Source organism: Podarcis tiliguerta (assembly GCF_965153285.1).
Source record: "Podarcis tiliguerta genome assembly, chromosome: 12".
NCBI lineage: Eukaryota > Metazoa > Chordata > Lepidosauria > Squamata > Lacertidae > Podarcis > Podarcis tiliguerta.
In genome coordinates, this window is record NC_139545.1 from 46,983,514 (window position 1) to 47,007,052 (window position 23,539).

Sequence of the window (23,539 nt, forward strand, 5' to 3'; positions counted from 1 at the left end):
TTTGTGCAACCTAATGGAAAGAGGTATACATGCTTTTAAGCATCTATCCTGCAGGAGCACAGCAGTTATTTCTAATTATTGTTCAGCCCATGCTGGGGGGGGGGGGGGAGAGAGAGCAAGAAGATGTCACTGTAAAAACAATTTAATAAAATAGCTTTCCTTTCACCTCCCAAAACTATGCATTCCCAGAATACTGCCCTGCTCCCACTCACACTAATACGACATTGCTGAAATACCGATGTAGACTGAAAAAGCGACCACGATTCTTTGAGAACTTGCTTCCAAATGCTGGTGTCAGGCTATCTCCTACCACCACCCCACTCTTCACATTTTTCTCTGTCAAGTTCCCCAGTGTACAATTTATATATCTCTTTGAAACCTGCCTCTATTTGCAAAGCAGACTTAATGCCGTTTTGCTTCAGCGACATGGTTACATCATTGCGCCTCCAGATCAAAGCTTCGTAGACAAATCAAGGATTAATATTTATTTTGCCAAATTAATTAGTGCATATGACAAGGCTGGCGTGATTCAAAAACAGGATAGTGAAAAACAAAGGACTACAGTAAACTGGACCCCAGTGAATGGTCTGGCAATGGTGGCCGCCAGAGAACAGTTCTGCGTGGAAGAAAATGAAAATCTGCACCAATTACAATGCATTTGCTGCAACGGCATTTGAGAATCTTGAGCAAAATTTGGAAGCTTTTGGCCAAATATTTTGCAAAGATCATGGATGGACAGCAAAGACTTGCCTTCCTCAGCCTCAACAAGCAGGAGGCAGCATCCTTCTAAGCATGGCAGAGCAAAGTTAGATACCATCTGCTACATACTGAGAACCTCACCAAAAGCTCCAGAGAGTTTAGGAGAGCTGCCTTGTTGCTTTTAAGGTTTCCTCTTAAATTATGCACGTTAAAAGTCAACTCTTTTAAAAGGATAGCTCAGATTCCCAAGTGATGCCATTTTGTGCCAGACGCTGCCATCGCGGTGTTAACTACAGCAGTGTGCATATCACTATGTGCAATCAAATGTTTATATACCGAGAAGCTCTAGTTACGATATTTGCTTAGAAACACACTGAATTAATGAAGCCAAGAGGCTGCAGGGGTCAGCAAACTTTTTCAGCAGGGGGCCCGGTCCATGTCCCTCAGACCTTGTCGGGGACTGGACTATATTTTGAAAAAAATAAATGAATGAATTCCTATGCCCCACAAACAACCCAGAGATGCATTTTAAATAAAAGGACATATTCTACTCATGTAAAAACATGCTAATTACCAGACCATCCGCAGGCCAGATTTAGAAGGCAATTGGGCCGGATACGGCCCCCGGGCCTTAGTTTGCCTACCCATGGGCTTCGGTAACTGGAAAACCATTACTTTCTTATTACATTTTGTGCTAACCCATGTCCTACAAAGACCATCCTCCCTCTCAATAGCATTCAGCATTCATTTTAGTAGACTAAATGCCCAATGGGGAGCTGCTTTGGGGGGGCTGCAACCTTCTATTGATTTGGCAGTACACAGCACGCTAAAAATCCTGAAGCATTTTCCAACACAGGGAACCTTCAGAGTTCAAAATACTGCCAGTTCCATAGCTCGTACAAATGCTTCTGAATATTAAAATTTCTTTCCAGCAAGTGTTTGAAATTCCAGAAAAACCCACAACACTTGCAGCACTTCCAAATAAGGCAAAGTTATAATGAAAATCAACTTGCTTTTTCAAAAACACGAATGCTTTGCTATACCCCATCATGTATTTTTTTAAACAAGAACTTACGATGATACATGTTCTACTAAGAAAAAACACTTGAAATATCCCAGGGTCTGATATTATGTGAAAAGTCACTTTTTTAAAAATTCCTGGCCAAACAATGCTTGGTAGACATGAGACTGAAATCATCTAGGAACCATTTAAGGAATGTCAAAGCAGCTGTGAAATCACTAGCATGTGGCATTTTGCAAGTCTGGAAGAGATTTATTTGTTTTTTTAAGCTCACCCCTGCCTATGTTTACTCAGAAGTAAACCCCACAAAGTTCAATGGGACTCAGAGCAGTACATATACCCCTTCCTCCAGTTTTATCATCACAAAGACACTAGTAGGTAAAGCTGAGACCTAGGCAACTACAGCAGATTTGAAACCAGATTTGAAACCAATTCCAGCCTACACTCTATCCTCTACCACCCTGGCTCTCAGTGTTCTTGCAGCGCCTGCTGAACCATTTAAGGACACTGTCACATTCTAGATAATCGCAACAGCTTTGGAGATGATGCCACCTTCCTCTGTTATCTATAGATCTGCAAAAAGATCTGCAAAAAAAACAACCTAGGTGGTCTCTGACTGGACAATATAAGCTTGTGATCGTATGAAGACAGATCAGAATGAGAAGAACAACTTGAGAGAAATGAGAGTGGGAAGCAGAAAATGGAAATGGTGGAGGGTAGTAAATTAGAGGAAATAAAGTTCTGCGCTATGGAGACATGGCTGGTGTTTCATGGGCGATTCCTTCCTGGTTTCTGAAATCTCAGGTGATCTCACCCTATGACTTTCAGTCTACATTTGTGACAGTGCACTGTGTTCCGACAGCCTTGAGCAATTCAGAGAAGACAAACAGGGAAATTCCCATTCTTCCGGGATGCTTCTCTGCTTTTAAGTTGTATAAATTTACTAAGAGCTCTTCCAAGAATGAATTTTCAACTGCAGGTGTGGCGTAAAACATTACACAAGACCACAACACAGAACACCCAATGTCTCACCTTCAGAAAGCAAGGCCCTTTTGGTAGTTTTCGCAGCACCCTGTTACAGGCTCCTATTTTTGGAAGATTTGATCTGGCAGGCCTAAGCCACAGACAAACTATTTTGAAACCAAGCTCACTCTTATGGTCGAAGAATGCCTAGCCGTTTGCCAAACAAAAGCTCTGCCGAACCAATGAAGGCATGGCAGCCTGATAGGTGACGTGCCAAAGGTCGCCGCCAGAGCATGACAAGTTTCATTTCAGTATGTTCCTCTGAGCTCAGTTCTTTTCGTACCCTGAACCGATTGCAGCAGCACAAACAAAACAAGCATGCTTGTGGTAATTCTAGAAGATAATGCATTCTTGGGCCCCTGCCCTAACGTCAGGGACGGACTGAGATGGATATGAAGCAGACACTGTACCCTTACACTGAAGCAAGCGCTGTAGTCCCCACCTCACCTCTGCACCTGCACCACACCCTGAATATAGAAAGGCCTACTAGTCAAATTAAGGTCCACGCACACAGTGCCAGCGTCCAAAATTTCCCAGGTGCCAGATTAGCAATGGACACCTTCAACCATCTGGTCTCTCCAGCTGTCTTAAGCAGGTAAGCAGAAGAGCTACATCACTGCATTCATATCCCACCTATTCCTCCAAGGAGTACATGGTTCGTGCTCCTCCACAGTTAATCCCTATGACGACCCTGTGAGGTAGGTCAAGAGGCTGGGACTGGCCCAAGGTCACCCAGCGAGCTTCCTTCCCGAGTGGGGATTTGAACCCTGATCTCCCAGGTCCTAGTCCGGCACTCTAACCGCTACACCACACTGGCTCCCTAGAGTACTTCTGATATGGGGCAGCTATATAAATTAAGTTGGTAAATAAATATAGGGGAAAGCAAAAAGTCACTTAGGGAAGGATCTGAAATATTTTCCTTGAACATGGGTAGGCAAACTAAGGCCCGGGGGCCGGATCCGGCCCAATCGCCTTCTAAATCTAGCCCATAGGCGGTCTGGGAATCAGCGTGTTTTTACATGAGTAGAATGTGTCCTTTTATTTAAAATGCATCTCTGGGTTATTTGTGGGGCATAAGAATTCATTCATACATATTTTTCCAAAACATAGTCCGGCCCTCCACAAGGTCTGAGGGACAGTGGACCGGCCCCCTGCTAAAAAAGTTTGCTGACCCCTGTCCTTGAAGCTTGAATTTATTTTATTCTGCATTGTTCTATTTCACATTTTAATGTGTTGTAAAGAGCTTTGAAATTATTTATTTAAAATATATAGCAGTATAGAAATGGAACAATTTTTTTTGTTATTATTATTCATTCCTCCACTGGAGGGGAAAATGGTGCCTAGACAGTACGTTGTGGCAACCATAACCTAGGTTTTAAGGTGTCATTTGGCAATTAGCTTATGTATCCGAGTTTCTAACACTGCACAGTGACAGGCATGGATATATGTATGGTATGGTTAATCAGCATCCTATCCCATTATACTAGAACCAAGACCCTTCCTTTCAGCTGTGCAAGTAGCCCACTAACTCCAGGATGGTTGTGCACAGTTTTCTCCCTACTCAGGTGGTAAATATACAACACACATATGCACCCCTGACAACTGTTCCCCATAAATCCTTACAGAAAGCTACTCCCAGGTCTGCACTCCATCAACTCTCCTCATGAAGGACAGGAAGAAATCATCAGTCCCAGGACAAGGCAGCGAGTGCCTAATGAAAAGGAGGCCACAGTCAAACAGCGGCTGCCCAGCATCACTGCCAAGCAATCCTTCCCCAAGAGTATTATTGTTCATTATTAATGCATATACCCCTTTAGGTCGAAAAAGGCTTCTAAGTGGTTTACAGGATTAAAAGCCAATTTCACCAACATTAAACTATAAGCCTCAATAATTAAAGCACGCAATAAAACAACCCCATTAAAACAACACAGCAATTAAAACAGGTCAAGAGATCAAGGGAATGCGTGTAATCAGGTGCGTCTTCAGAAGCCAGCGGAACGCCAATGCAGATGGGGCCTCCCTTATTGCAGCAGAGAGGTTATCAGTGAATGAGTCACAATGGTTAAGGTATCTGTGTCCTGAAGGGCACAGTTGTTGATCCACCAGCCAAAGATACAGATAGGGTATCCAGTGGACACGTAGCCCAAGACTAGTGGCTTGCAAAAGTAGCAGGCAGCCATCTAAGCCAGCCTTTTTCAACCTGTGGGTCCCCAGATGTTGTTGAACTACAACTCCCATCACCCCTAGCTAGCAAGGCCAGAGCTCAGGGATGATGGGAGTTGTAGTCCAACATCATCTCGGGACCCACAGGTTGAGAACCGCTGCTGAGCAGCACAGTATAAAGCTGTTAGTAAAACTAATCCAGCGTCCTTTCCCAAAATTGTAGTGCACTGTCACAGCTAAGTATATTGATAGAAAAGCCTTCCGTTCAATCTCACGACACCCACAGTCTCCCTTAAGTTAGCCTTAAGCAAGCCACAATTCTCTGACCCTCCGATTCCCCATCTACAACATGGTAACAAGGTTATTGTACAGAAGATGCATTTGAAGTGCTTTGAACACTGGAATGCACAGTATAAATACCGGCTGCTATCGACAGTAAGAAGGTCTTGCTTTCTGATAACCGCAGCCTTTTATTTGAATGCCTGTCTTAAGCTCAATAATTTACGTTGCAGTGGTATCTTTTGACGGTTATTTGGCACTCAAAGAATTGCTCATTGCCATGATGGGATGTCCCAACCCGTTTATGTTTACTCAGCAGACTGCAAAGTTTGCTGATCCGGGCTTTATAATTCTGTGAAACCTCATACAAGTCCCATAAGTACTCAGGATAGATGCCAAAGGCACAACTCCTATTATAGCACAGCCAACAGGTCTGGTGTAATGGAAGTTTTAGAAGAAAGCTTGGTTGCTTAAGAAATGCAGCCAAGCCACAGACCTCTCATTCCAAGGATGAAATGGGAGGAATAGATAGGTGGGCACTGAATGAAGCCTCCTCAGCACTGAAGAAGTAAAATCCTGGAGAGACACCCATTTCACACCAATCATCCTTTTGTAACTTCTCAGTGGCTGGAAGGTCTGATAAAACAAGGAATGCCCACAACCACCAAGTGTAACAAGCTAAATATGCAGCTATGGATTGCATGTCCATCAGAAGGTCTCACACCTTACACACAAGTAGTCTCACACAGATAGTGCATCACACACAAGAGGCATGACACTCCCTGGTCTCCACAGAAGGCAGCCCTTTGCTTTTTAGGGGTTTGCTTCAAGATGTTTCATGTTGTCTATTCGATGTGCATCTTTCTCTTTCCATGTATGGAAATCATGCAGTAACCTGAAGACCTGACAACTTCAAGGATATTCTTTCCCACATGTATCTACCGGTACATTAAGAGCTTCATCAGATACCCTTCTCCTGGTGCTCTACTGAAATTAGGTAGGGGGCAACAGCAAAGAGCACCTTCTCAGCTTCAGTACTGTTTATGGAATGTTCTACTCAGGAAAAGCTCGCCTGGTGCAATTCTTAGGCTTCTTTCAACAGCAATGCCCTTTAAATGTTCCCAACCATTTAAAAGTGGCTAGTTAGTTGCTGTGGATATTGTGCCTTTATCCCATTTCTTCTAGGAAAAAGGACTTTTTCATATAGCACACAGTTAAACTAGGGAACTCGCTTCCACAAGAAGCGGTGATGGCACCAACCTAAAGATCTTTTGAAAAGTGTTAAAATTCATGGAGAGAGCTATTGATGGCTACTAGTCATTATGGCTATTCTCTGCCTCTACAGTTGGGATGCATCAATGCTTCTGACTACCAGCCGCTGGAAACCACAGGAGAGTGCTCTTGCGCTTGAATCCTGCTTGCTGGTTTCCCACAGGCAACGGGCTGGCCACTGTGAGAACAGGATGCTGGACTAGATGGGCCATTGGCCTCATCCAGCACATTCTTATGATGTTCTATTTTTATTGCGACTTTTTTTCTATTGTCTCAACAGTTGGAACGTATTTAAATGTCTGTAATGCTACCTTGGGAATTTTGTTCCCTGGTGCAGGATAGAAAATCGTTTAAGAAAGAAAGAATGTTCTATTGTCAAACTAAGAAAGGACTGATAAGTTAACATTCTTCCTAAACTTGCACATATGTTTACCATAAAATCTGAACGACAGTTTTTCCTTGCTTCAAGAATAAAGAGAGAGATTATAAGCAGCTGGGGAAAAGTAGCTTTGTGCTATTATGCTAGCATGTTTTTAAATGTTTGGGACTGCTTAAGACCTTGAGTTAAGATTATGCAAAAGTAGTAAATTGCAAAATTATTTGCCCTTCGTAGTTTAAAGGCTACTTTCCTCAAGGAGAATTAGTCTGCTGCAACCCATTAGTATATAGAAGATATGCAAACTTTCTGGTTGCACAAGCATCTTCTTCGGGTAAAGTATGGAATAAGAGTCACTCCTGCACTGCTTGGTAATGTCAGAAATTAATGGTCATACAGTGGTACCTCAGGTTAAGTACTTAATTCGTTCTGGAGGTCCGTACTTAACCTGAAACTGTTCTTAACCTGAAGCACCACTTTAGCTAATGGGGCCTCCCACTGCCACCACACCGCCACCGTGTGATTTCTGTTCTCATCCTGAAGCAAAGTTCTTAACCTGAAGCACTATTTCTGGGTTAGCAGAGTCTGTAAACTGAAGCGTATGTGTCAGGGGTTCAGGAGCAGAGTCACAGGAGAGGGAAGAAACGGAGAGCGAGGGGGAGGAGTCGGAAGGAAATGTCAGCGGCGACAGTAGTCCGAGGTCTCTGAGTCTCTCCAGTGACTCGGAGGATTCACAGAAAGGGGCCCCCATGGTCAGGGCAAGGGGAGTGCCCAGGGGGACACCTCGGGAAGGAGGGGACTCAGAGAGTAGCAGCTGGAAATCCGGGCCAGCGTCCCCCCCAGAGTGCAGTAGGGGGGAGGAGTCCAAGGCATCGGGATCAGGGAGCGCGCAGGCAGAGGGAGAACGTGAGGCAGGACTGACCACACCCTCGTCAGGGAGCGAGGAAACGGTCATCCGGAAAGTAAAACGCGCGCGCGCGCCAAGTTCAAATGTACAGGAGGGCGGCAAGGTGGGCAGCCCGGGTAGGGAGCCAGGTCCTAAAGCCCGCCGAAGAGAGGGGGAGGAGTCAGAGGGGTCAAGCTCTGCGTCGGAAGAGTCCAGGAGGAATGAGACCCCGGGGGGTAGTAAGACCCAGAGGAAGAGAGAGAGAAGGAAGAGGTGGAGTAAGATTAGAGTATTAAACTGGTGCACAGGGGGTGGAGATCCAGACAGAGCTTCGCCGGTCTAAAGTCCAGACGTAGGGCTGGGACGCTGAGACTTGTAAATGGAGACTATTCTTCAATAAAGACTTTGATACTGTACGATCGGCTAGCGTTGGTCCTTGGTGAGCTGGGACCCGGAGCCAGCTCTGACAGTATGTAACCTGAGGTACCACTCTATAGGGAAAAACTTGCTCTGCAGCTCCTTCCCACATTAGCTTTGCAATTCTCAGAAACTGGAGCAATGCTGGAAAGAACTGTGGCATAAAAAGGAGCCGCCAACGGCTGAAGGAGCAAAGTTTAGTGTAGCCTTAAAATCCCACCAGTTTTCATGAAGCAGAACAGAATTCAGATTCTGCAGAAACAAATGAATGGGTTTTTTTAAAAGTAGTAGTCTGACATAGAGGGCAGGTTTCCTCATCAATCAAATACAACGCAGCAAACGCCTATCTAGGGAAATCTTGTACCAAGTCACACCTACACATACTGGCAAGCAAGGAAGCCTTTCCTGGCAGCATTCTCAAGCAAACCAGTTATCCTTGTAGGCAAGTGTTGCCGTGTTTTAGAAAGCCCCAAAGAGCATTGCACACACTGGACACCATGCAAAGAGGAAGTTACTTGGCTCCGGTGGAAATAAAAGCATTAATAATAAAAGTACAAAACTAAATGAAAACCCAAAGCAAATCTAAGAATGGTTTTGTTCTCAAGGAGAATAAGCAGACCCTAAGTAAGTTTCAGCTAATAAAAAAAAGCACTGGAAGGGGGCTTAAAGACAGCGTGCTAATTCACGGTGCTCTCCTAAAACCTGTCAATACTAACAGAAGTGTTTTCTAGCCTGAAGGTAAGCCAGACTTCTGGTGGATCCAACTGAAGATGATGACTAAGAGTCCACACATTTTGCCTTGTCTAGAAATGTATTATTGCCAGAAGCCTTGTGGTTGCCTTGCACAGCAGTTCCAAAAGTCAGTACAGTCCGAGATCAGAAACAATGGTCTGCTCCCCTCGTCCGATTCCTGCTGAAAGAAGGGCAAGCCCCAACCCTTATGCTGAGTTAGCTATAGAGAGGCGTGTGGCAAATATCCCTGACTTCCTTCTGAAGGTTGAGTGCCTCCAAAGTGCAGCATAGCTACTGGGACAAGGTTCCAAACTGGAGAGGGGGCTGAATCTCACGCTTCTCATATTGCACAGTTGTGAAGATAACAACACCCTGCTCCCCCCTCCAGCTCTAACTGTGGGAGGAAGGCTGGAGCTTGTGATGAGGGTCAGAAAACTTGAAACTTAGGGAATGTTTTTCAGGGAAGGACATACAAAGGAGCTACAATACTCCCCCCCAAAAAAATCCTATAAGAGAAAAACAGTTCTAGGAAAAGATACCGTGCATCAAGGGCTTGAAAAAGAGCTCTTGGCTGTTTATCAAAGATCTCTGCTTCCACCAGAGGAGTAAGCAAGCCAATACTTTACCTCTGACTGAGCAGCCTTTATTTAGTCCATCAGCTTGCAAACAGGCCTCTTGGAAATGCTTCTTAACAGTACTAGTAATGTTCATTTTTAAAATTCTACTACCTGAACGATTATCTTGATTGCCTTCACTGTCAGGGTTACTGCTCTGAAGAGACAAGCTTTCAAGCTTTAAACAAAAGTGCTTATCACAGGTTGTCACCCAACACACAGGCAAGCTAGTACCTCGGAGGTATACTCCCGAGGCAATAATCTGACTGCTTTGCCACTTTCCCAAACCACTGGACACAGAAGGAGATACACATAATGTTCTAAATTTCCACCCTTTGGCACCGAGGAGGTTACTCTTCAGGGAGCTATCGTAATCGGAGAAAAACAAAATTTCTTCACAGTGAATGTGCAGTTCTTTTTTGATATGGCAGAAAGTGTACAGACTGTGGGTGTCATCTGGTCTCGAAAAAAACTATTTTAACATAATGCAGACACCAGCTGACAAGCCACCAAGTCTTAGCTTGCACCATCTGCCCTAGATCACTCACTCTGGCCAGGTAAGCATCTTTAAACTGTCTGCAAGTTCATGAAAAGCAGCAGTACGCTTCAACACATTTTCTTATTTATTGTTGCACAACTTGCAGAATAGCTATCGAACTATTTATCTTGAGAGACTGGGAGCACTATTAAGCTGCCCTGCTCCAGGTCACATGGTTGTTGCTGCAGTATTGCTTGTATATTGCAACAGACAAACACGGAATGCACACACACACACACACTTTTCTGTCTGAAAGTCTAGAGCTAAGGCCAGAGCTATAAAATGCAGTGTGCACTGCCTAGAGCCCATTTGGAATAGTGTTTAGAATACAGGACTAGAGTCTGGGAGACCAGATTCAAATTATGAAGCTCACTGGGTGACCTTGGGCCAGCCACTGTCTCTCAGCTTCATCTACCTTGTAGAGTTGTTAGGAGGGGGAGAACCATGTACATCCTCTTGTCCCCCTTGGAAGAAAATGTAATAGTATATATATAATAATACGATGCCAATGCCTATCAAAATGGCTTGGGTCCTTCATTTGCCCAGTCTTGTCCTGGCAACCTTTTTTTGGTTTTGCCAAACAAAACAAAGACAAGTCCTGCCTACATACAGTCATACCTTGGAAGTCAAACGGTTCGACTTCCAAAACGTTCAGAAACCAAAGTGCAGTTTCTGAACGGCTCCAGGAAGCTCCTGCAGCCAGTCAGAAGCCCCGTCAGACATTCGGGTTCCAAAACGTCCTAGTACCAAGGCGTTCGGGATCCAAGGCACGACTGCATTGCTAAATGCCTCACATTTCAGAGCCAGTGAGATGGGTGGCTCCTCTATCCTTTCTCACTTCTCTTGCTTGAGCCCTTACTGCCATGCCACCTGATGCATCCCCTTCTTTCCTCTCATATTAAAGCCAAGTCTTTGGTTGGATGGAACAAAAGCAATGGAAATACAGTCTCCCCACCCCAGCTAAGGTTAGTCCTAAATTTGAGCTGGTAAGGGGAAACTGTCTCCTGCCTTTTCCCCACACTAATTTCCACTGTGTCCTTATGCACTGTGTGACAGCTAGAATGTTGTGTGTGAAGCACAGATGGGAAGAAGCCAGTCAACAAGGCGTTGTAAATATTGAGATATATGGATTATAGAATTGTTGAATTGTAGAGTTGGAAGGGACTCAAAGTGTCATCCAGTCCAACCTGCTACAATGGTCTGACTCGGTATAATAAAGTTTCCCATCTTCCTAAAGATACTGTGTTCACACAGGCAAACCTTACAAAATAGTAACATACCTTTGATACTTGTTTCGCACAATGAAACAATCACATCAATAGGAGTCAGGATTCTGAACACTAGTAACTTTTAGAATACTAAAACGTTCTCACCCATTTTCAACCATAATCAGATTAAGCAAATGCATTTGCACAGATTTCTGGCTAAAATTAGATGGCGTTGAGTACAAAGAGCGCTCTTTGAATGAGAAAGTGGGGAGCAACGAAAACATGCACATTAGATGAAATGCAAATAGCAACGGCATCCTATAAAAGACTTGTTTGTTCCTGATATATAGAAATACACAAAATCAGTAGCTGCTACTGATTTGCCATTCTGTTTTCAATGCAGAAGGTTCAACCCAAGTTTTGTCACTACTTAGCATTCAAGGAATTCTTCCTGTATGTTTCAACAGGCTGTCATGTTCGACATTTGTTAATTCATATGACATCTGCAGTGATCCGTTAATTAGGCTGTGCCACCCATAATTCCGGAAACTGCTCTCCCTTTCCCAGGGCACATGCCTCTCTGGGTCTCTCACTCTCAAGACAGCCACACCAAGGAAGGAAGAAATGCATGCGTGACGCCTTGCCCCTGGCGGCACCCTAGATTGTCCCAGGGGGTGTCTGTTTAGCACCTACTGACCTACATTGTTCGAATAATATGCTATTATTTTGAAGTGTCTTATCCTGGCCAGCTGCCACGAACAGGCCCACACAGCAATTTAGGAATTTTTCAACACCACACCCAGCAGTGAACTTTGATCTCCATCCAAAGTTTAATTACGTGACAGTCTAGTACTTTTTACCTTAGGTACACACATCAGAAATCGAAGTCACTGGAGTGCTTTTGAGAGACTCCCACAACAGAAGATATGCTGCTTGGGAAGGCATTATTTGTGTATCCAACTGCAGCAATTTATGGGAGAAAACAGAGTTACCATGGATCTAATCTTATGTAAACGTTCTGGGACGACGCACATAATGAAAACACAGCTGAATGCCCTTTTAAGTACCAAGTGGAATTATGATTTGAGAGGCACATTAGGGCCTTTGTTTTTGTCTAAGGAGGTGACTTAGATGAGGAAACCCTACGACCATGGATTCTGACCTTTGTCAACAGCTTTTGAAACCTGTGCATTATAAAAAATACTCCAAATAAACTTCCCAAACATTAAAATGGTTTGCTCAGTACTTTTTACAGATTTGTGACTAATGGTTGCATCTCATACAGCAACGTAATGGTCTAGTCAGTACTAGAATGGGCAATTTCTTCCTTTTTAAGCACTGCCTAGGAGCATTTTCTAATTTATATTTGTTTTCTCTGGTACATTTAGAATTATTGGGCTGCAGCCTAAGGCCAAATAAACTTAAAATTTGATTTAACTTCTGTGGCTATCAGCTCTTGCCTAAGTTCAGTTCAAAATCTCTGGTGGCTTGGTGTTTATAGTGGCTAACTAACTGGGTTAGTTTTTTTGCTTTTAACAAATGTCCCTTACATCCCTTAGAAATGCAAATGGTTAAGCAGTATACCAGAGCCTTAAATAAACAAATAAACCAGTCAACGCCAAAAGTATGAGATGGAGCACATTCAAGTGTGTGCTGTAATGCATATGCCCCTTGTGCCTTGGTGTATTTCTGCCTCTAGTCTACTGAGCTGGGGAGCCAGTGGTGAGGTAGCATGAAAGTAACAGATGTCAGTGCAGATGTGACTGTATGTCACAGGCAGTATCATGCACATATAGACGTCTTATCTAACAGCCACTGGCAGCCTTATCCTCCTGTAATTCCCTTATTTTTCACCTGATCTTTCAAGAGAACTACTGTATTGAATACACAGTAGCAGGGCTAGGAAAGATCTTTATCGAACATAGTGGGAAGCCAGTGAGAGTAAACAATGCCAAGCTAAGTGAATCAATGATCTGGCTCAATATAAGGCAGTTCCAGGCATCAATATGGCCAGTGTGAGCAACCCAATGCACAGCCTTAGTATTAAAAGCTTCTTCAAAAACCTGAGTACAAACAAATTCGGAATTCTACAGCCAGCAAAATAGAAGGACGTTTAAAAATGCAGTCTGCCCTGGACAACCTCAAAGCATATGCTGAATAGAGATTGTGACTCAAATTCTTTTTCAACTGACCTTAATCCTAAGCATGTAACTTAAAAAGTAACCTAAATATTCTGCTAGTGCAACTCAATGACAAGAAACGTACATGAAGGTGCTACCAAGCAACTCATTATGAAGAGTGAAGGAAGAAGAGAAGTTTCGTAGGGTCGACTGTCCGTTATTTGACATGTGAAATCTCATTACAAGCAAGCTCAACTCTGAGGCTCGGAAAAAGCATTTTGTATAAAGAGCAAAGTAATTGTTATAGGGAAGCCAGATGGCAATGGTGTTCCGCCGAGCATCGTAAGCAAAAAGACTAATGCAGCCCTTGCATTATAAAGAATGACAGTGACCATCATAAAGAAGGATTTGAAACAGAGTTACTCCGGGTGGAGGACAGAAACCAAACCGCAGTCTCACATGCCACAGTACTACAGAAAATGAAATTAGTTTCGAATGCAGCTTATGATACATCATGGGAATCAGAACTGGGAGCAGAGAGATACCCAAACCCTGCTTGTATGGAGTACATTAGATTGAAGGTTTGGCAAAGTATCCACCAATAAGAACTGAGAATTAAGGCAAAGGCCTCATTGCCCTATATCACATCACAATGCGGGCACAGGTTGTAAACTATACGCAATCACTAAGATACCCAACTGCAGCCTCATTTATCAATTTTCAACATATAGCATTTTTAAAAAACACTTTTGTAGATGAAGAAACTGAGGTTAAGTGACTAATCTAGTAACAACAGCTAAGCAAGAGCTAAGCAGATTTTATGTTTGAGCATTTGGGTCTAATGTGAACCTACACACATGGTTAATGAAGACTCCAAAACATACTGGGACACAACACTATACAAGACATCAGACAAATGCCATTTGCATACAAACCAATATGTTCAGCCAGGCAGATAGGCAACAGAGAAAGCCCAGACATGGGAATGACATGTATAAGTCAATGTTTAAATCTTTCAAAATTAAATCAGACGTCTCAAAACACTCACATAAATTATACCTTTACAAAACACAACATTTTAAAGGGGACAGTTTAGCAATACCTTGTTGGAAAACAATCCCAAGGTACAAATGACAGCGTTCAATCTAGTAACTAGACAGAAGACAGGTTAATACAATGTATTTAATAATAAACTTCACAATTTAGAAAATTTGGCATTAGCATGTCTCAGTATTGAATGCTTCAGCAACTGGGTCAAGTTTCAAACAAGGGGGGGAATGTGTTTCATATGCTAATGCAGGAGATTGCAGACCTTGTCACCTACACACAAATACAGCATGCATTTAGTGGCCCTTAGAAACAACTTTCCAGACTTACCAAGCTTTGAAAATAAAGGATGCCAAAGTTCTACAGAAAGTTATGATACAGCTACTTACCCACAGGATTTAAACATAGTACACATAGTAGGCTTGATTCAGACTTAGCTGCACATACACCCCACTGAAATTAACAGCACAAATAAAGTCATGCCTTCGTTCCATTGATTTCAAAGTGCAACAAAGTCTGGATCCAATAGATAAATTTCTCTTTCTCTGCTGGCAGCTGTAAAATGTAGCCCATCAGCTATTCTCAAGACTAGATGATCAGCTACACCAGCCAGTCGCAGCTAGAAAAACCCACAAGTGACCAAGTCAAAACTATCATTCCGTAATAGTGTGCTAATAGAGCAGAATCTGTAGTCAGGAAGTGCCATAGGTCAGTGGTAAAAAGCACATTGCTTGCATGCGGAATGTCCATGTTCTGCCACTCAGTGTGGACAACACTGAGGAAGAGGGAACAACACCCAACGTGTTAAAACAAATAGGGTGGTAGGAATTAAGTATAAATCCATAACCTGCCCATTTGTTATCACTGTTGAATATTTCACCTCTAATTCCTTTTCCCATCCTACTCATTACATCACCCCATCTAATAACAATCTCAGCTGATGAGTGCTGACAGGGGTTGTATTTTTTAGCCAAAACGTGAGTGCACTGAGAAACAAAATAGAGCTATCAGTGGGTTCATGGGGACCCCAAAACTTGCAGTAATTGAAAAAATATTTTTTTGTGGGGAAAATCCACATGAGGACGGATGTTCAGCAGTCACAGAATGCTGAGTGCTTGTTAGGATAGGGGAGAACAAAGCCAGGGTGGCGGCAGAATGCAATATCCAGGAAGAGAACATGGCTGGTTGGAATACTTGTGAGTAATCCACACTGGAATAGTTTGCTGTAGGTCTCACTTCTTCCTTCTAATTGAGAACTCAGGTGGTTGAATGCTTTATCATTTAGGAAGAGAAACAGAGCCATAAATAGGCAGGGGAGTGGTTTTTACAGGAAACTTTCTAGGTGTGCATGTGCAGAAATATACATACTTGGAAATGAAAGGGTTTTTTATTTTTAAAAAATGCAAAAGCTTCTTCGACAAGAACCTATCACCTTACAGAATGCTAGTGGCAGGTGAGTATATTGAGGGGGGGCTCTAAATAAACTGTTAGGCATACTGTGGAAGTCTACAAATTAAATATATGGTCAAAAGTAATTGGAACAAAAATTTCATGTCATTGAAAAAAGAAAAAAAAAGTAGGGCGAGTGGAAATGGACTTGTCAGGTCCCTGACATTTTACACTGCATATTCCAGAAAAGGGGGAATGGCACTGGTTTGGGGAGTTGCATAAGCAAAAACAATTACACAACTCGGAATAGGAAAATGGTATTGTATTGTACTCGAGATGTATGGCTGGAAAACTAATTACATCAATGAAGGTACAGAAACAAAAAAACAAATAATATAAATCAGAAGATGGCACAACTGTAGACAAAGATCCACTCTGACTGCTCAGCCTTTCAAAAAAGCACAAGAACTGCCAACTCTTCAGGAGTTGATCACTCATATAATGGACAATTGATAAAACAATCTCAATTGAAAAATACTAAGCAGTCAAAACACTTCTTTGTCTACTAGTGTGCAGTCTTCTGATTGATATTTTTTTTGTATCTTCAATGATGTAGCTACATTAGATAGATAGATAGATAGATAGCCCATGTATATACTCTGGGTCTTGCAATTGTTCTTGCTTTGGTTTCTAAGGACCTTCATTTTTATTGTTCTTTATCTAGGGGAGGTGCATGCCATGAAGCCAACCCCCAGGAAAGTAAATGAGCACCATTTACCCTTTCCAGACTGGAAACAGGTAAACTGAATTTTTTGTGGATGCATGGACTAACAGGTTTCTGTTGGGCTAAAAACAATACACCCAACCCCCAGGCAAGGTTTGGATTTATTCACACAAATGCTAAGCAGTAAGAACCACATTTCGCCAGATCAAATTTAACACCTTGTACATACAGACAACACAAAGTGTAGCTTGGCTTGCAATACCAGAAAGGTTAGCAGCTAGGAGTTAGATTTGACATCCAAATGACTAGCTGCTGCTAAATATGATGCAGCGCATTTGGAAGAGATAGAACTGCCAGGCAAGTTGATATACAGGGGCTGTGTACATTCTATGATCAGATTGCGCAAGTACAAAAATCATCTAGCACAGAATTCAGCATCCTGAAAATCTCAGCTCTTGATAGGCTACAAAGTATGAGCGGCATGTCTGTCAGTGATGCAAATTACATGTTTTCTCATAATTCCCATAGGATTATGCCCCCACTTGAAGGTTGGTGGTGAAGGTTTTGCAGATAATGCATATGTTTGATGCCTGGTGAAGTCTCATGAGATTTCAGGTGATACAGGAGAGGGCTTCAAAATAAGCAAATATGTAAATTTTAATTGCAAGGCAGGATGCAGGATGTTGACAATTCTTGGCACACAGTTCTGATTTTCAACCACAGTATATACACAGCCCCATGTTTGCCTGCATAGAACCATTCCAGCAAAAGCACCCATGTGGCAAGTTAAGCACATTGTGTTTTGAAATATGAAATAATGTACAGTATTCTACTTATTTTATCACCATAATACAGTTGTCGATGGGCTATAGTCTTCTAACTCTTGTCAAGTCTTGCTCAACTATACAGGTTGATTCTAATTTAAAAATAAGCTACAACTAGCACTGTCAATAGTTCTTAAACTGTGAATGCTGAGAAGGTACCAGGGGCTGATTCTTCAATGAAAGTAACCTATTAATGCTCTCCTTTAGCAATTTGGATGGAATTTATGAGGAGTAAAATGAAAAATGCACAAGGCAGCTAGTTTTTGTTTCAGTTAAAGGCTTCTGTTTATAGCAAGTTTGATTAGCCTTTCCTAACTCAGTATCATTCACCCTCATCATTCTAGACTGATGTTTCCCAAAGAGAACAGAAATAAGAAATGAAATATAGATCATAATGGGTTACTGATTAATGAATTTTGTGTTAAAAATACATTTGACCTTTTCTCATTCCTTTGTCCCACATGCCCTAGAATGGCACTTGGCCAGGGGCACTGTGGAGGATGCAAAATGGTGGTCAGTCTGTCAACATGGCCATTGGCTGCTGCTACAAAAGTGATGGGGGGGGACTCAGGGGAAAAGAAACTATGCTACAGCCACTGCTAGTGGTGAGCTCCACATCCACAAGGAAGTGCTGGAGAATTTCTTCTCCCAATGAAGGAGTTTGGTGAAATGGTCCCCTCCCCTCTTTAATCACAGAAGGACAGTCAATTTGGAGGACACAGCCCAAGATATATGAACATGTGCCAACCATTGAGAGGTTTACATTAGGAAGGACCTTAAAAAGGGTATGATCATAGAATCACAAAATTGTAGAGTTGGAAGGGACCCCAAGAGTCATCTAGTCCAATTCCCTGCAATGCAGGAATGCTGCTTTCTGTAATTTGTAGGCAGGATATCCAAAGCTAGACTTATGGTTAGTTTTAGAAATGGCTACAAAGTGCACTTGCACGTCCTAAATTAATAGGTACTGACTTTCTGCTGAAGTTATATAGCACAGTGGCTAGCCTACAGTCCTTCAGATGTTATTGGACTACAACTCCCATCAGTCCCAGCCACCAGGAACAACAATGGGATGGGAACTGTAGTCCAACAACTTCCAGAAGGCTACAGGTTAACCACCAGTAGGAAACAACTTCATTACAACTAATGATGATCTAAAGGTTTTAGAGCAAAGCTGCCCTGATAAAGGTTTACCTTCCTCTTTGTCTCCCACACTTCCAGTGTGATCCTCTGTCTCGTAGCTTAATTTAAATAGGTTTCACTGGAGCCTAGCTTATACCGAATAAGGGACTCGCCCATGTTCTTATCCAACTGAATGGCAGTCTAAAAAAATGCAACACTTAAACTGAAAAACAAATACATGTTTCCTATTTTGCTTTTTGCAGCCATCTACTGTTTCAGGAAAAAAACAAAAAGCATTGCTCACTGAAAAATAATGGTTAGAACTACATTTATGTCAGTTCACAAAAAATGAATTTAGGGGGTAATATCAATCTCTGATGTCCTGCTTGAACAATGAGCTTCGTGCAAATGGAACTTAACTCTTGCTCTGCCCACACATTCTCAAAATCTGCTTCAAAAGGTTCGGGGAACTCTCTGGCGCAGATGGGGGGGCGGGGGTTTGCAGGCAGAGGGGGAAAAAACAATTGTTTCACATCTGATGGTGTGACATTTACCTAATCCAGAGAAATAATACTTGTCTAGTTGAGAATGTTGTGGTTAATTGTTTAGTGGCACCCAATTCTTATATAGGGAAACGTTTGCAAGGAAGAAAGTCTGAAGTAAGCAGGTACTGAAAAGCAGAGTATAGTTATTATCCAAGTTACACAGGCGCACAAAAAAAGCTACAAATGTTACCCATGAAAGAATGCACCACAAACATCAGCATTTATTCATTTTTTAACGTTTTAGCAAAAATGACAAAGTACCCAAGCTCACTAGTTTTAACTTTTGTTAGCCTAGGCTTAAACATTACACATTTAGATGTCAAAACTGACTAAATTGCCAGCATTCATGCACAACTAGAAAACATCCTTAATTCGTTTAAACCAAAAATGCACCATCTGTAACATATTAACATTATTTCACTACTAAATATTGAAAGCTTGAAACTAAATCTGCCTCAGAAATGTTAAACTTCACAGTAGATTTAAACTACTAGTTGGCTCACATATCAAACAAACAAACAAAAAAATCAAAAAAAGCAGGATTCATGCTAATGTTAGTGTACAATTTTGCCCTAGCGCTAATGCAGGGTAATTGTCCACCTAGAATCAGGTTTAATAAAAAGCAAAGTGCATACAGAAATTTACAACAATTTTAAGGACAAAAAATGGTCCTATTCATGTGGTCCCAGCAAATAAACGCAAAAGTCTGACAGTATCATGAGCTCCGATGAGCCGTTTATAAATACTTTAGATTACGTACAGTATAATGAAAAGAGTTCGTTTGAAATCTTCAAAAAAATGTTCCTGTTAATCCTCAAAGGGTGCTTGTTATAGCTTAACATTTCTGTTAAATGCGTGCGTTGAATTACTTGTTATCCAAGCGTAGCAGCTGCTCCTTACCATTTACTGTTAAAGACTTTAACTGGCCATCTTCTTCAACTTCTACTCTCTCTTGTCCATTCTCAACAATTCTGCAGGATAAAAATCCATTTAATAGTCTTTTCTGAAGTGTGTTTTTTAAAAAAATAACAACCAGTTGGCACATGGATATCTTGTCCATAAAGTGATTACCACTGATTGGCATCAAATAGCAGCAGCTAAACTGGAAAGTTTCATTTTATGCAAAAGCTTAGAACAATTCTGACTGCTTATGTAAACTGATTATGAAATCCTGAGCCACCATTTTAGCACAATTCCAATTTCAGCCAGATCCGACATCACAATTTCACATATTTATCACATCTCTAATCCACTAGGACTGGACCTTTGGCACCTCAATCACAGCTAATTCAAACACCACTAACACCACACTCAAAACTTGGGAAAATGAGAGGCAGCAACCTGAAAACAGAGAACCTAAGCTTACTGGGAACTGAGTGTGTCACTAATGTAAACAGAGTATATACACACTTTGAAGTTACATAATTCTGCCTAGTGAAAGCATTTGTTTCCTTCCTTGGGTAAGTAATAAAGAGAGAAGCAATATATTTCTATAATTCTATGTCTTTAAAAATCTATTAAGACTACAGAAAACCAGTTACATAACTAACCTACTAAGAAATGTGAATTTAGATCACTGTACCTCTTTGTAGTAATTTTTCTGCCATTAACTATTTTAGTTGAAGTCGATACAGATTTGAAGCTGCCCATCCCGGTGCCACCAAACGATGTGGAGGAGAATGAAGTAAGGCCCCCATGTCCCAGAGAACCAAACGAAGTAAAACCTAGTAAGGGAATCAAAGTGTCAGAATGTACTTGAACCAAGGCAAAAAAAGGGGTACATCTTTTTAGTGTATTTTTCATCTTTGTTGGAAGCTGCCCAGAGTGGCTGGGGAAACCCAGCCAGATGGGCGGGGTACAAATAATAAATTATTATTATTATTATTATCTCCCCCCCCCAAAGGACCAACAGTTTTTCACTCCTGCTTTTTCCACAGATTAATAAACTCAGTAAAATTCAGAACTGATTTGTCAGGCCACTATGTGTAACCAAGTCTATTAACTTCATATACCAGTTTATATCCTGATTCTAGCAATTTTAAACAACCGCCAATCTCTTAAATTTAGCTGTAGTTTTTCCTTAGCTTTCGATGCTCCAACTCAAAATGAAGTTTGGGTCCTTGATATGATATTCTAATATAATGATACTAAGAAATTTCATTAACAGTAAACCACATGATGTATTGCTTGTGAAAGTTAAAATTATGTGATTCACTGGTTTAAACCTATGCTGCAAGCCTTTTGAAGAGCTGAAGACAGCATAATGACACATTTCCTAAAAGCTAGCTGGAATCCAAACTGTAATTTTATTTTTATGATGTAAACCACCCTGTGCTCTTCAGAGGAAGGGTGGTATATTATTAGTATTAGTATTACTAATAATAGTTTACCCATTGTCACATGGAAAATCACTTTTGAAACTGATGAACTTTCCAGAAAACAAACTACAGGCGAGTTCAAATTCAAGCCTTTATGTGCTCTTGATTCAGCACTGTTTCCTTTCAGTTGTAGCTCAGGTGAAGGGAATCTGTGGTGCTCCAGAGGTTGCTATACTACAACTCCCACCAGCCTTGGGCAAGCACAGCCAATTTTCAGGGATGACGACTCCCAAATTTTCACGTCTTAACTAGTGGCTCATCGAACAATCCTACCATTTAGAGTTTAAACTTCGCTGTAATTGGGAAATTGTCTACATTCGCTGATTAAACGGAATTTAATTCACCTTACCCGTATCAAATGAAGAGAAACCACTCCCAAATGCAGGAAATCCACCAAAAGCGGAGAAAAAGGATCCACCACCTCTGTTCCTATTTCCACGTGGCCCTCGCCTATTGCCAAAGAAGTCGTCAAAAGGATCTTCTGCAAATAAAAATAAAGTTTTAAAAATCATATACCGGTAAGCTTCAGTACTAAACACTCTAAGTAAGGTACAAAATTAGTGATTTTTTAAGTATTAAAGACAACCAAGCCAGTGCTTGCTGTCTACTTGCAATATCACACACTTTCCATCTTTAACACACATTAGTTCTCCAACTGGCAGATACATGGAGTGGTCTCTGCTTTTCAGTGCAACCTTATGCATGTATACATAGAAGTATATCTCATTGTGTTCATGAAAGTCTGCACAGGCTTACAGCCTTTGTGATCTTTTTCTCCCTATCGGAAGGGATGCAGCTGATTTTGTGGAAAGGTTCAATGTCACTGCAGGTAGTTCATTTTTAATTCATCATTGCCATTTAGTGAAATACATTATATATTCAAAATCCTAAAAGTATAACTACTAAACTCTGTTAAAGGAGATGAATCTGGTTTTCTAGACTCACTTTAACAAAATATCTTAAAAGCCTTCATAAAGACTACAGATCATAAAAGAGTATTAGAAAACCCACAATGGATGTGCTTGAAGAAACCAAGCAAGAAAATTTCTGGCAATGTGAAGTTAAAGTAGTTGGCATTTTGAAAGCTCAATGGTGATTTTCTATGTTGCATTATCTCTTTTAAAATTGAGAGCTAGTCTTTCCTCTCTGAAACCAGATCTATTGTAGAAGCCATGTCTTCTCGAAATAAACTTAAATGGTCCATTACATCTGATTGTGAGCGTATATGAAATCCTTGAGTACTACCTGAAAGCTAAACTTATACTCCAAGCCCTTTACCATAGTGGGTACAAGTAACTTGTCTCAATATGCATGAAGTGTTTGAAGATGCATTAAGCAGACTATGAACATACTAGGAATAACAAACAGGAATTGATTATATACTACTGTAACTTTTTTATTAAAAAACAAAAACCATTTTAGTGACACATGCACCCATTTTGATAGGGGAAGTATTTTCATGAAACTTTTGTAAAGCAGTGTTTTGAAGTTTATGTGTATGCTATGCTAAGTAGCATTATTTATTTATTTCATTTATATACCGCTTTTCTGCCAAAGCATCCAATGAAGCTTACCATTTTAAAATAAAACAAAGAAATTGTGTAAATTATATGCTTGTAGGTGCTTTGAGGTGTTTTCTACAATCAAGTGGTATACAAATGTTGTTATGCAATAAATAAATAATTTGTAAAAAGTGAGTTTTCAGTCCTTGCAGATTTTTGAGAGGAACATTTTATAAAATATGAACAAGGCCAAAGGGGGGAAAAACAGGTTAAGCAATGGAATTCAACAACTACATGAAGATGAATGGCTGAACATGGAAGGCTGGATCCAGACTACCTTAGCTGAATCAGAGTCCCACTGAAGTTATGAAACATTAGGCAATGAGTTCAACGGGACTAACATGCAATCAGCAATCTAGATCCTACCCAGAATGCATAGCATTTACATATGCAAAACACCCAGGAACCTTTTGGCAGAGGAAAAAGTCCGTGTGCCAAGTCAAAAGTACCCTGTGGCACAGGAGAAACTCGTTGCTTCCACATGTATTATGTCACTCCAGTTAAAATGCAGTTTTCCGGTATCAGAAGCATCTCTTATTTTCCCAGCTTCAAAACTTATCTAAATCAAAGAGTGCCTGATAACAAGTTCCAAGCTGGATG

General features: G+C 41.3%; 1 protein-coding gene and 1 long non-coding RNA gene across 4 annotated transcripts in view; one reads left to right on the plus strand and one right to left on the minus strand.

The window, feature by feature from the left end:
* The window catches only part of LOC310661172, an 81,924-nt gene extending 78,401 nt beyond the window's left edge, over nucleotides 1–3,523 (plus strand). Inside the window, exon 2 of the long non-coding RNA XR_014503808.1 lies at nucleotides 807–3,523. This is a non-coding gene — a long non-coding RNA (uncharacterized lncRNA). The remainder of the gene's footprint in view (nucleotides 1–806) is intronic.
* Nucleotides 1–23,539, minus strand: part of DNAJB6 (DnaJ heat shock protein family (Hsp40) member B6) — a 61,682-nt gene that overhangs the window by 14,891 nt on the left and 23,252 nt on the right. For 2 of the 3 annotated variants that reach the window (XR_014503681.1, XM_083406734.1), the window contains exons 6-8: nucleotides 21,727–21,858; nucleotides 20,582–20,723; nucleotides 19,900–19,970 (exon numbers count right to left, since the gene is read on the minus strand). Coding sequence is in view for 2 of the 3 variants with exons in the window: in XM_083406734.1 (XP_083262860.1) it covers nucleotides 19,900–19,970; nucleotides 20,582–20,723; nucleotides 21,727–21,858 (345 nt within the window). In the remaining variant the exon portion in view is untranslated. Of the gene's footprint in view, nucleotides 1–19,200; nucleotides 19,971–20,581; nucleotides 20,724–21,726; nucleotides 21,859–23,539 lie in introns of those variants that run through there. The other variant, XM_083406735.1, reaches the window with a different exon arrangement.